Source organism: Buteo buteo, chromosome 29 (assembly GCF_964188355.1).
Source record: "Buteo buteo chromosome 29, bButBut1.hap1.1, whole genome shotgun sequence".
NCBI lineage: Eukaryota > Metazoa > Chordata > Aves > Accipitriformes > Accipitridae > Buteo > Buteo buteo.
Window position 1 is genome coordinate 100,275 of NC_134199.1, and position 13,302 is coordinate 113,576.

Consider the following 13,302-nt stretch of genomic DNA (forward strand, 5'->3'; position numbering starts at 1 on the left):
AGGTCCCGCCTCCCTCTCCTACACCCCGCCCCTTTCCCCGCGGTCCCGCCTCCCTCACCTCCGCCCCGCCCCCTTCCCCCCGCGGTCCCGCCCCCTTCCCTCCGCCCCGCCTTCTGTCCCTACCCACGTGACTCCCCTCCCTCCTCACGTGACCCGTCGGCCATGTCGAAGGCGGCGCGGGCGGCGCGGGCGGCGCGGTCGGTTCCCGGGAGGGCGCCGGGGTCGCGGCCGCTCCGGACCCTCATCCCGGCGGGGGGGGCGGCCCCGGGGCCGCCGCTGGGGCCCGTCCTGGGGCAGGTGCGGGGCCTGGGAGGGGGGGGTCCAGGGGCCTGAGGGGGGTCCCGGGCCTTGGAGGGGGGGGGTCCCGGTTGGGGGTCCCGAGCCCCGTCCCGACCGGTCCCGAGCCCCGTCCCGACCGGTCCCGGTCCGTTCCCCAGCGCGGGGTCCCGATCGCCGCCTTCTGCCAGGACTTCAACGAGCGCTCCCGGGACGTCAAGGCCGGCATCCCGCTGCGGGTCCGACTGCTCGTCCACGTGAGTCTGCGGGGACCCCCCCGGGACCCCCCCGTCCCCCTGTGGGTGCTGCCCCCCCCCCCGTTAAACCCGTCTAAGGTGCTTCGCCCCCCCTCCCCTTGCCCCCCCCCCCGCGGGTGTTGAGCCCCCCCCCTTGCCCCCCTGGGGGTGCTGTACCCCCCCAGACGCCCCGTGGGTGTTGAGACCCCCCCCGTGGGTGTTGACACCCCCTCCTACGTTCTGCCCCCCCCCCTTTGATCTCTCCCATGGGTGCTGATCCCCCCCAGTTGACTCCATGCTGGGTGCTGTCATGTCCCCCCATCCTTGCCCCCCCCATGGGTGCCCCCCCTTTCCCCCCCCAATTGACTCCCCTGAGTGCCACCCCACCCCACTGACACCCTAAAGGTGCTGCCCCCTCCCCCTGGTTCTCCCCCCCCCCCCCCCACAATCAAATCGCCCCTATGGGTGCCCCCCCCATTGACCCCCTCCCCCAGTGGGTGCCCCCCCCCGCCAACAACAACTGCTGGCTGCCCCCCTCTTGACACCCCCCCACCACATTGGGTGCCCCCCCCCGCCCATTGGCCCCCTCCCTCAGTGGGTGACCCCCCCATGGTGGGTGCCCCCCCTTGACGCCCCCCGTGCCCCCCCCCAGCCTGACCGCAGCTATGACCTCAGCATCGGGCCCCCCCCCACCTCGTATTTCCTCAAGGCCATCGCCGGCATCGAGAAGGGGGCAGCACGGCCCGGTGAGGGGGGTCCTGGGGGGGGTCCTGGGGGGCTGGGGGGGGCTCTTGGGGGGCTTAGAGGGGTCCTGGGGTGCTGGGGGGGGCTCTTGGGGGAGCGTGGAGGTGTTCGGGGGGGGGGGGACAGGGGTGCCTGGGGGGGGGAGTGGAATCTGAGGGGGGGTCACAGGGTTTGGGGGGGGCTGGGGGAGCTGAGGGGGTCTATGGGGGTCCCAGGGCCTAGGGGTGCTTGAGGGGGTGCTGGGGGGTGTTTGTGGGTGCTGGGGGGGTCTGGAGTTGGGGGGGGGGGTGTTCCAGGAACTCGGGGTGTTGAGGGGGGGTCAGGGTGCTGGGGGGGTGTTTGTGGGTGCTGGGGGGTGAGGGGGGGGTCTCATGACTTAGAGGTGTTTGGGGGGGTCTGTGGGTGCTGGGGGGGTCTCCGAGCCCATGGGTGCCCATAGGTGGGTCCGTGTTTTCTTGGGTGCCCCACGGAGCGGGGAATCGCTGCGGGTGGGTTGTACTCGGGAGGGGGTGGGGTGGGGGTGTCTGGTGGGACGGGGGGGTCTCTGGACACCCGCGCCCCCCCCCAGGGCACGAGGAGGTGGGGGTGGTCTCCCTGAAGCACCTCTACGAGGTGGCCCTGGTGAAGCAGCGGGACCCGGCGCTGGCGACGCGAGGGACCCCCCTGCCCGCCCTCGTGGGGTCCCTGGTGGGCTCCGCCCGCAGCCTCGGCCTCCGCGTCGTCCCCCGGTGGGTGCCCCCCCCCCCCCCAAAAAAATCCACCCCCCCCACCCCAGACACCTGGGTGTCTCCTCCCCCAAACACCTGAGTCCGTCATTGGGGGGAGGAAGGCAGGAGACCCCCCCCCCCACAGTGGGACCCCCGATGGGTGTCATCACCTGGTGGGTGCTCCCAGATAACTGGGTGCCCCCCCCCGATGCCTGGGTGCCCCCCCCACCCCACCACGGACACCTGGGTGCCCACCCCCCGGATTCCTGGGTGCCCCCCACCCCACTGCAGACCCCTGAGTCTTTCATTGGGGGGAGGAGACACACACACACCCCCCCCCCCAGTGAGACCCCAATGGGTGCCATCACCCAGTGGGTGCTCCCAGGTAACTGGGTGCCCCCCCCCCGCAGACACCTGGGTGCCCCCCCCCATACCTGGGTGCCCCCCCCACCCCACTGCAGACCCCTGGGTCCCTCATTGGGGGGAGGAAGGGAGGAGACCCCCCCCCCACCAGTGGGACCCCCGATGGGTGCCATCACCCAGTGGGTGCCATGGGGGGGTTTGGGGGGGTCCCCAGGATGCCTGGGTCCCTCATGGGGGGGGGGGAAGGGAGGGGACACCCCCGCTCAATGGGTGCCCCCCCCACCCCGCAGGCTGACGCCCGAGGACTGCGCCGCCTTCCAGCGCCAGCGGCGGGAGCAGGAGGCGGCCATGGCCGCGGAGGAGGAGGAGGGGGGGGCGAAGAAGACGTGACCTCTGACCCCCCCCATGCCTGGGTCCCCCCCAGACTCAAGGGGTTTGGGGGCTCCCCCCCCCAAATAAATGGTTTCTTCCTACAGCCTTGTGTCTTTTTGGGGCGGGGGGGTCTCCCCTGGACACCTGGGTCCTTCTTTTTGGGGGGGGGGGGGGTCCTGGATACCTGGGTCCCTTTTTTTTGGGGGGGGGGGGCTGTCCCAGATGCCTGGGTCCCTTTTTTGGGGTACCTGGATACCTGGGTCCCTTTTTTTGGGGGGGGGGGGCTGTCCCAGATGCCTGGGTCCCTTTTTTGGGGGGGGGGGTCCTGGATGCCTGCGTGCCTTTTTTTTGGGGGGGGGGTCTCAGCTGCCTGGGTCCCTTTTGGGGGGGTCAGGGCTGATATGGGGGGGCAGTGGGGATCCCCGTTGCCATGGCGATGGGTGGGGATTCCCCCCCGCCCCCGGAGGCAGTGAGGGGTGGTTGGGCCTTCGGCCTCCTGCCCCTCCTTGTGTGTCCCCTCCTCATTCCCCCCCCCCCCCCCCGACTTCATCCCCCTTTCTTCCTTCCTTTGCGCCATCTTCATCCTCCTCCTCGTCCTCCTTCATCCCCGAGCTTCACCACCAGCCCCTTCGTCCACCATCCTCACCCTCCTCCATCTTCACCCCCTTCTTCCTCATCCTCTTCCTTCATCTTCATCCCTCCTCACCCTCCTCTTCCTCCTTCATCTTCATTGTCCTTCACCCCCCCTCATCTTCACCCCCCTTCCCGTCCTTCATCCCCATCTTCATTCTCCTTTGTCCCTCCTCATTTTCACCACCCATCCTCCTCCTCCCCCTCCATCTTCACCCTCCTTCATCCCTCATCCTCCCTCCTCATCCTCCTTCCTCCCTCTTCAGCCTCCTCCCTCCCTTCTCAGCCTCCTTCACCTTCATCTCCTCCCTCACTCCTCATCCTCCTCCATCTTCATCCTCCTTCCTCCCTCCTCATCCTCCTTCGTCTTCATCCTCCTTCCTCCCTCCTCATCCTCCTTCATCTCCATCCACCTCCCTCCCTCCTCATCCTCCTCCATCTTCATCCTCCTTCCTCCCTCCTCATCCTCCATCCTCATCCTCCTTCCTCCCTCCTCATCCTCCTTCATCTCCGTCCACCTCCCTCCCTCCTCATCCTCACCCCCGTTATTCACCATCCTCCCCCCTCCTTCCTCTCCATCTTCATCCTCCCGTGATCCCCCATTTCCATCCTCATCCTCCTTCTTCACAGCCCCCCCCCCCCCCCCCCCAAATCATTGCGGCTCCACCGTTGCCAAGGAAACCCGCCCCCGGCAGCCGCGGCGGGGGGGGGCAGGACTTTGGGGGAGCACCCAGGGTTTTGGGGGGGACCCAGGAGTCCGGGGGGGGGACCAAAATGTTCGGGGGGGGCGGACACCCAGGATTTGGGGGGGGGACCCAAGAGTTTGGGGGGACCCAGCTGTTCGGGGGGGGGGAATCCAACCGATCGGGGGGGGACACCTAGGATTTTGGGGGAGAACGCAGGATTTTGGGGGGGACCCAGGATTTTGGGGGGGACACCCACAACCAGGACACACACACACACACACACCCCCCCCCCGGGGGAACCCAGGCGTCCGAGTTCCCCCCCCCCGTCTCTTCCCCCCCCCCCGAGGACCCAGGCGTCCAGGCCCGCCCCTCCCCGCCGCTATTTTTAGCCGCCGGGATCTATTTTTAGCGCAGCGACTTCAGCGCCCAAATTTGGCAGCGGCGGAGCCGGGAGGGGGGAGGGGAACCGCGGCGGGGGGCGGGGCCAAACTCCGGGGGCGCCCGCGAAAGGAGGGGGGGGAGAGAAGGGGGTTCCCAGAGGCCTGGGGGGGGTCCCTGACACCTTTAGCCCCCCCCCCGTCCCTCCGTGCCCCCAAGGAAGGGTAGTCCCGATGACACTCAGCCCAGCCCCCCCCCCCCCATCCCTCCGTTGACCCCCCGTCCGTCAGTCTGTCCCTCTGTTGATCCCTCCAGCCAACCCTCCCTACATTGACCCCCCCACCGACCCCCCCCCATTGGCTCCTCCATCCCTCCTTCCACCCCCTCATTGGCCCCCTCTTGGCCCTTCCACTCATCCCTTGACCCACTGTTGGTTCCTCCAACCTACCGTTGACCCGTCCGTCCGTCCGTCTGGCTGTTGAGCCCTTCCACCCCCCCTATTGCCCCCCCTCCATCCTCCACCCCACCCCTGGAGCCCCTCCTTCCCCCCCATTGGCCCCTCCAGCCCTCGGTTGACCCTCCAGCCCTCCCTCCGCCCTTCGAGCCTCTCCATCCCCCCGACGACCCCTCCATCCCCCGTTGACCCCCTCCATCCTTCCCTCCATCCCTTGAGCCCTTCCGTTCCCCTGTTGACCCCCCTGTCGTTGTGTTGACCCCTCTACCAATGCCTCCACCCCTGGAGCCCCTCCTTCCTCCCCATTGGCTCCCCCACCCCTCCCTTGATCCCCACCCGTCCCTCTGTCCATCCCACGACCCCGTCCATCCCCCTATTGCCCCCTCCATCCCTCCGTTGACCCTCCATCAATTCCTCCATCCCTCTGTTGACCCATCCATCGATGCCTCCATCATTTGAGCCCCTCCATCCCCCCATCGACCCCTCCATCCCCCCTATTGACCCCTCCATCTCCCCATCGGCCCCTCCATCCCCCCATCGACCCCTCCATCCCCCCTATTGACCCCTCTATCTCCCCATCGGCCCCTCCATCCCCCAATTGGCCCCTCCATTCCTCTGTTGACCCCTCCATCTCCCTGTTGACTTCTCCATCTCCCCGTTGACCCCTCCATCCCCCCTGTAGACCCCTCCAACCCCCCGTTGACCCTCTCCATCCCTCCCACCATCCCTTCAGCCCTTCCATCCCCCTATTGCCTCCCCAATCCCTCCGTTGACCCCCCACCCATCCCTCCGTCCCTCCCTTGACCCCCCGTTGGCTCCTCCGCCCCTCCGCTGACCCATCCACCCACCCCCCCACCCTCGACCCCCCCCTCCATCCCTCCACCGACCCCTCCATCCATTCCTCCCCCTCCTTCGAGCCCCCCCCTCCCTCCACGGCCCCCTCCGCCGCTCCCCCCCCCCTCCCGCGGGGAGGGGGAGGGGGCGTGCCCCCAGCCCCGCCCCTCCCCCAGCCCCTCCCCTCACCGCGCGCCATCTCCTATTTCGGTGCGAAGCCGCCGCGCGCCGCCCCCCCCCCTTTGCGCCCTACCGCCGCGCGCGCGTCAGCGTCAGCTCTGACGCGGCCGCTCCCCCCACCCCCCCCACCCCCCCCCCCCAAAACCGGCGCTGCGAATGGGCGGGGCGGGGAGTGACGCGCCGGTGACGTAGGGCAGCGCGGTCCATATAAGGGGCGGGCGGGCGGCGGCGCGGCGCGAGGATGCTCCGCTCCACCAAGGGCGCCTCCAAGGCGCGGCGGGACCAGATCAACGCCGAGATCCGCGCCCTGCGCGACCTCCTGCCGCTGCCCGAGGGCGACCGGCCGCGCCTCTCCTACCTGCACGTCATGGCCCTCGCCTGCATCTACACCCGCAAGGGCGCCTGCCTCCGTCCCGGTGCGTTGGGGAACGGGGTGGGTGGGAGGGAGAGGAAGGGTCGGGATGGGGAGCCGGGGATGGGGTCGGGGGGTTGGCGATGGGATGGGGAGTGGGGCTGGGAGAGGGCGGTGGGGTGGCGATGGGGAACGGGAGCGGGATGGGAGCGGGAGCTGGCACCGGGGTGGGTATCGGAGCCGGGATGGGACCCGGCATCGGCACCGGGATGGGACCGGGGCACTGGCACTGGGATGGGAATGGGTATCGGCGTCGGGATGGGACCCGGCATCGGCACCGGGACGGCAGCGGGCACCGGGATGGGAGCAGGCATAGGCGCAGGACCGGGCATCAGCATCGGGATGGGACTGGGGAATGGGACCGGTCACCAGCGTTAGGAAGGGGGGACAGGAGCTGCTGTCGGGAGCGGTGGACCGGGCTGAGCAGCGACAACGGGGTAGAACCGGGTTGGGACCGGGATGGGAGCGGGATGGGAGCAGGCAGCGGCACCGGGCTGGAGACAGGCAGCGGAATGGGAACGGGGAGCCGACCCCGGGCTGGAGACAGGAACCGGCAGAGGGACAGCGATGGGCACCGGGAGAGGGACAGGGACGGGGACCGGGACCGGAGCAGGCAGGGGGTGGCATCAGCACCGCGGTCAGGGACCGGGGGACGCCGATCAGCACCACGGACAGCGGCCGGGGCACCGGGGAGGGGCGGGTTCAGCACCGCGGACAGCGGCGGGGGGGGTACCGGGTTCAGCACCGCGGACAGCGGCCGGGGACGGGGGCGGGAGGGGATCGGGACCGGGATCGGGATCGGGAGAGGGATCCGGGATCGGGAGAGGGATCCGGGATCGGGATCCAGGATCGGGAGAGGGATCCGGGATCAGGGCTGGGAAAGGAGCCAGCGACCGGGGATTGGGGATCCGGGCTGGGACAGGGGGACCGGGAGAGGGACAGAGACCGGGGCCAGGGGGACTGGGACCGAGACCCGCACCAGGGATTGGGGATCCAGGCTGGGACAGGGGGACCAGGGACCAGGGATCAGGACTGGGACAGGGGGACCAGGGACCAGGGATCAGGGCTGGGACAGAGACCGATGCCAGGGATTGGGGATCCAGGCTGGAACAGGGGGACCAGGGACCAGGGATCAGGGCTGGGACAGGGGCTAGGGATCTGGGATCAGGGCTGGGACAGAGACCGGTGCCAGGGATTGGGGATCCAGGCTGGAACAGGGGGACTGGGAGAGGGACCGAGACCAGTGATTGGGATCGAGACTGGGGATCAGGGCTGGGACTGGGACTAGGGCCCGGGGATCAGGGCTGGGACAGGAGGACTGGGATAGGGACTGAGACCGGGACCAGGGATCGGGGATCAGGGCTGGGACAGGGGAACCGGGATGGGGACTGAGACCGGGAATCAGGATTGGGACCCAGGATTAGGACAGGGATTGATACTGGGACCAGGGACCAGGGACCAGGGATCAGGATTGGGACCTAGAATCAGGACTGGGACAGGGGGATCAGGACAGGGACCGAGATCCTGGGACAGGGACCGGGGCTGGAATTGGGTCAGGAACCAGGACAAGGACCCAGGATCATGGACCAGAGGCTGGAGATGAGGGACAGGGACAAGGGACAGGGACAGGGACAGGGACTGGGACTCCCGTGGGTCCAAGTGGGTGATGCTGTGGGACCTGCCAGGGCCACCATGGGACCACATGGGCAAGGCTATGGGTGCCACTGGTGACTCCACGGCTGGTGCTTTGGGTGCTGAGGCCACGTGGGTGCCCTGGGACTGCAGTGGGACTGTGCGGGCAAGGTGGCTGGTGCTGAGCGGGTGCTGGATGAGTATTGATGTGTGTCCCCATGCAGGCCCGGCACGGGGAGCGCCCATGGAACTGCTGGGGGGACCGGAGCTGGCCGACCTGGTGGCGTCACTGCCCGGCTTCCTGCTGGCCGTCACCCGGGAGGGGAAGCTGGTCGGCGTCACCGACAACGTCGCGCAGCACCTGGGGCACTCCATGGTAGGCACTCGCATGCGGGGACGGGGTTGGGTGCTGGGTGCTGTCCCCCTTGGGTGCAGGTGGCTCTGGTGCTGCAGGATGATGGGTGTTGGGGGGTGCTGGGTGCCAGGGGAGGGCGCTGGGTGCTCGGTGCTGATCCTCCTGCCTCCCCCCCACGCAGGTAGACCTGGTGGCACAGGGTGACAGCATCTACGACCTGCTGGATCCCGCCGACCACCCCCTGGTGCGACATCAGCTCACCCTGCCCGGGCCCCCCCAGGCAGGTGGGTGGGGGCTCCGAGGGGGTGGGGCCGATGGGGAGGGGCTTGGTGGGGCGCGGGCAGAGGGAGGGAGGGATGGGTGGATGGAGGGAGGGATGAATGAGCGGGAGGAAGGACAGAGGGATGGAAGGAGGGAAGGATGGAGGGATGGATGGAAGGATGGAAGGACAGAGGGTGGGTAGGATGGAGGGTTGGAAGGGTGGCTGGAGGGGTGGAAGGAGAGAGGGATGGGTGGAGAGAGGGACAGAAAGATGGAGGGAAGGAAGCATGGCGGAAGAGGATAGATGGAAGGACAGAAGGTTGGAAGGATGGAAGGACAGAGGGATGGAAGGACAGAGGGACGGAGAGATGGATGGAAGGGGGAGGGAGGGAGGGAGGGAAGGAAGAATGGAAGAAGAGAGGGAGGGATGGAAGGACGAGGGATGGAGGGAGGGAGGGAAGGAAGGATGGAGAGATGGATGGAGGGATGGACAGAGGCCGGAGGGACCAACGGAGGACCCCTTCCCGCAGAGCGCCTCTTCCGCTGCCGTTTCACCACCTCGCGGGCCTCGCGCCGTCCCAGCGCCGGGCGGAAGCTGGTGCTGTTGCGGGGCCGGTTCCAGGCCCCCCCTGGCCCCCCCGGGGCTTCCCCGGGACTTTTCGTCGCCTTCTGTGCCCCCCTGGACCCCCCACCTTGGCCCTGCCCCGACTGCCTGCTGCTGCCTGCGTTCCAGAGCCGCCATGCCCGCGACCTTGCCCTGCTCGACATCTCCGACAGGTGAGGGGCCCGGTGTCCAGGGGGGACCCAGGTGTCCAGGAGGGGACCCAGACGTCTGGGAGGGGACCTGGGCATCCCGGGAGGACCCAGGTGTCCGGGAGGGATCCGGGTGTCTGGGGGGGACCCAGGAATCCGGGAGGGGACCCAAGCACGCAGGAGGGAACCGAGGCATCAGGGTGGACACAGGTATCTAGGAGGGGACCCAGACATCTGGATGGGACACGGGCATGGGTGGGCGAGGGACCCAGACGTGCTGTCCCACAGCGTCCTGATCCACCTGGGCTACGGGCGTGGGGAGCTCCTGGGTCGCTCCTGGTACCGGCTCCTGCACCCCGAGGACCTCGGCCACGTCGCTCGCCAGCACCTCCGCCTCGGTGAGTGTCCCCTCAGCTGTCCCCAGGGTCCCCTGGAGTCTCCCTGTCCCCCCCTCAGATGTCCCTTGGGATCCCTGGGGTCTCTCAGTCCCCTGGCTGTCCTCTGGGTCCCTGCATTCCCAAGGGTGTCCTCCATCACCCTGGTTGTTCCCTGGGTTCCCTGCTGTCACTCTGCCCCCCCCCCCAGCAACGTCCTTAGCGTCCCACACATCCCCTGGGGTCACCTTGTCTCCCGTCAGGTGTCCTCCATGCCCCTGTTGACCCCCTGTCCCCGTTGACCCCCTGTCCCAATTGACATACCCATGTCCCCATCCCTTCCAATCGCCCCTGTCCCCATGGACACCCCCATGTCCCCATCCACCCCAACCGACCTTGTTGACGTCCCCAACTGTCCCCAACTCCCCCAATCACTCCCATCCTGTTGACATCCCCATGTCCCCATTCCCCCAACCGTCCCCTGCCCCCTGCCCTCACCCCCCCCATCCCTGCTGATGTCCCCGTGTCCCCGCAGCAGGAGCAGGGGCAGAGGCGCGGGGGGAGCTGGTGACGCGGCTGCAGCGCAAGGACGGCCTGGGCTGGACGTGGGTCTACGCCCGACTGCGCCCTGAGGGCCCGGCCCTGCTCGCCCACAACTTTGTCATCAGGTGAGTGGACACAGGCGTCCGGGTGGCCCCATCACCCCCCCAGGGGACACAGACATCCGGGAGGTCCCACCAGCCCCAGGAGACCCAGGTGTCCCATCATCCCTGAGGGAACCCCAATGTCTGGGCACCTTCCACCCCACATGGCACCCATGGGTCCCGGCACCCTCCACTCCCCTCGGGGGGACCCCAGTGTCCGGGCTTAGCCCAGGCCCCCCCATAACTCCCTGTCTTTCCTGCAGTGAGGCTGAAGCCTGGTGCCTGCGGCAGCAGCTGGCAGCTGAGGCCCCCCCGGGCCCCCCCGAGCCCTTCGGCCCAAGCCTTGACTTCCCTGGTGCTGCCATCGGAGCTGGTGGGGACCTTGGTGTTGGCGCTGACCCCAGCATTGGCCTCGGTGTTGGCCCCGGCATTGGATCCAGCGTTGACCTTGGTGTCGGATCTGGGCTTGGAGATGACATTGGAGCTAATGTTGGCATCAACGTTGGCCTTGGCCTTGGGGTCAACGTTGGATGTGGCCTCGGAGCCGATGTTGGACATGGTCTTGGAGCTGGCCTTGGGGCCACTGTTGACCCTGCTGTCGGAGCTGGTGTTGGACCTGGTCTTGGAGCCAACATGGGACCTGGTCTCGATGCCAACATGGGACCTGGTCTCGGAGCTGCCATCGGACATGGTCTTGGAGGCAACGTTGGGGCCAACATTGACCCTGGTCTTGGAGCCAGCATTGGAGCAAATGTTGGACGTGGCCTTGGAGATGGTGTTGGACACAGTCTTGGCTCTGATGTCAGCGCTGGAGTTGGCATTGGCGTGGGAGCTGGCATCAGAGTTGACGTTGGCCTCGGTGTGGCAGCTGGCACCGGCGCCGATGTTGGCCCCAACCTTGGGGCTGATATTGGAGCTGCTCTTGGAGCTGGCGCCGGAGATGATGTTGGAGCTGGTCTCCAAGCCAATGGTGGAGCGGACACTGGCCCCAGTCTCGGAGCCGGCGTTGCGCTCAGTGTCGGGGCCAACATTGGGCCTGGTCTCGGTGGCGGTGTCAGAGCCAGCGTTGGGCTCGGCATTGGGGCTGTTGGTCCTGCTCTTCCATCTGATGTCGGCGCTGGCGTGGGACTCACCGTCGGTGCCAGCGTTGGAGCCAATATAGGTGCTGGAGTCAGCGCTGGTGTTGGACTTGGCCTTGGAGCCAATATTGGAGCCAACGTTGGCTCCAGTCTTGGATCCACTGTTGGACTTGGCGTTGGAGCTGCTCTTGGAGCCAATGTTGGCTCTGCTCTTTCATCCGGTGTTGGACCTGGCGTTGGACTTGCCGTTGGTGCTGCCGTTGGAGCCAATGTTGGCTCTGGTCTCGGATCCAGTGTTGGACTTGCCGTTGGAGCCGGTGTTGGAGCCAATGTCAGCTCTGGTCTTGGATCTGGTGTTGGACTTGCTGTTGGAGCCGGCGTTGGAGCCAACGTTGGCCCTTCTCTTGGATCCGGTGTTGGACTTGCCATTGGAGCTGGAGTTGGAGCCAATGTTGGTGCTGCTCTCGGATCCGACGTTGATGTTGGCGTTGGACTTGGTGTTGGAGCCAACGCTGGCACCGCTCTTACATCGGATGTTGGATCGGGTGTTGGACTTGGCATTGGAGCTGCTATGGGAGCCAACATTGGTGCTGGCGTTGGCTCTGCTCTTGGATCCAGTGTTGGACTTGGCCTCGGAGCCAATGTTGGCTCCAACATTGGCTCCGCTCCTGGATCTGATGTTGTTACCGGCGTTGGACTTGCAGTTGGAGCTGGCGTTGGAAGCAGCGGTGGCTCCGGTCTTGGATCTGCCCTTGGATTTGCTGTTGGAGCTGCGCTCGGAGCCAACGTTGGCTCTGGGCTTGGACCTGATGTTGGCACCACTGTTGGACTCAGCCTTGGAGCCAACATTGGAGCCAACGTTGACTCTGCTCTTGGAACCAGTATTGACACTGGCATTGGACTCGGTGCTGGAGCCAACGTTGGATCCGGTGTTGTACTTGGTGCTGGAGCTGCCGTTGGAGCCAACGCCGGCTCTGCTCTTGGATCCACCATTGGCCTTGGCCTTGGAGCCAGCGTTGACCCTGCTCTTGGATCTGGTGTTGGCCTCGGTGTTGGAGCTGCCATCGGAGCCAACGTCGGCACCGCCCTTGGCACCGGACTTGGCCTTGGAGCCAACCTCGCCGCAGGCGTTGGCTCCTCCCTGGGCCCCGCCATCGGTCCTACCCTCGGAGCTGTCAGCGGAGCCAATGCCGGCGTGGGCTTGGCTGCGGGCACCCGCCTCGCACCAGGCCTGGGGATCCCCGAGGTGCCGGGGGGATCCACTGAGACCTGGACGCCCCCTTACACCCCCCGGCAAGCCCCGCCCTTCGCCTTCGGCCCCCTGGAGCCCCCGGAGGCAGCACCCGAAAAGTTACCGCCGAGTCCCGAGAGTCCCGGGGGAATCCCGGGTGGGACCCCCGTCTCCCTCCTCACCCCCGAGACGTCACCGCCACCACCCCCGTCGGCCCCGCCCGGCCCCGCCTTGCGTCGCCTACTGCAGGGATTGGCCGCCGCCGCCGTCGTCAACCGCGGGGGAGCCAGGCGTTTGGGGGGTACCCCCAGCCCCCGCCCGCCCCCCCCGCCCCGGTCGCCCCGCGACCCCTTCGCTGAGTTGTATCAACTCCCCCAGAGCCGCCTCCAGGACGCCTTCCGCCAAGGTAGGGGGCCCGGAGATTCGGGTCCCTGCGGGGGGGCACCCATCGGGGTGGGGGGGAGGGGGTGGGGGTGACCTGGGTCCTGGTGATGGGGGTGGGGAGGGAGCCCCGATACCTGGCTGTCATCTTAGGGGGGTGCTGGGGTCCCTTAGTGGGTGGGGGAGGACACCCGGATACCTGGGTCCCTTATTGGGTGGGGGACGACACCCGGGTGCCTGGGGCCCTTAGTTTGGGGGGGCGCATGCTCATGGACACCTGGGTCCCTCGGGGGGTGCAAGGGGGGGGTTGGTGAGCCGGA

At 67.8% G+C, this 13,302-nt stretch overlaps 2 protein-coding genes across 2 annotated transcripts; both read left to right on the forward strand.

The window, feature by feature from the left end:
• Positions 1-132: 132 nt before the first annotated feature.
• On the forward strand, positions 133-2,801 carry MRPL11 (mitochondrial ribosomal protein L11). Its single transcript, XM_075059397.1, has 5 exons — positions 133-297; positions 438-533; positions 1,165-1,258; positions 1,825-1,984; positions 2,617-2,801. Exons 1-5 carry the CDS (start codon positions 163-165, stop codon positions 2,714-2,716), a joined length of 585 nt encoding a protein of 194 aa, XP_074915498.1. The 5' UTR covers positions 133-162; the 3' UTR covers positions 2,717-2,801.
• Positions 2,802-6,101: 3,300 nt separating this feature from the next.
• NPAS4 (neuronal PAS domain protein 4) lies at positions 6,102-10,319 on the forward strand. The gene is made up of 6 exons (XM_075059264.1): positions 6,102-6,264; positions 8,129-8,280; positions 8,441-8,543; positions 9,051-9,297; positions 9,562-9,671; positions 10,183-10,319. Exons 1-6 carry the CDS (start codon positions 6,102-6,104, stop codon positions 10,317-10,319), a joined length of 912 nt encoding a protein of 303 aa, XP_074915365.1.
• Positions 10,320-13,302: the final 2,983 nt, after the last annotated feature.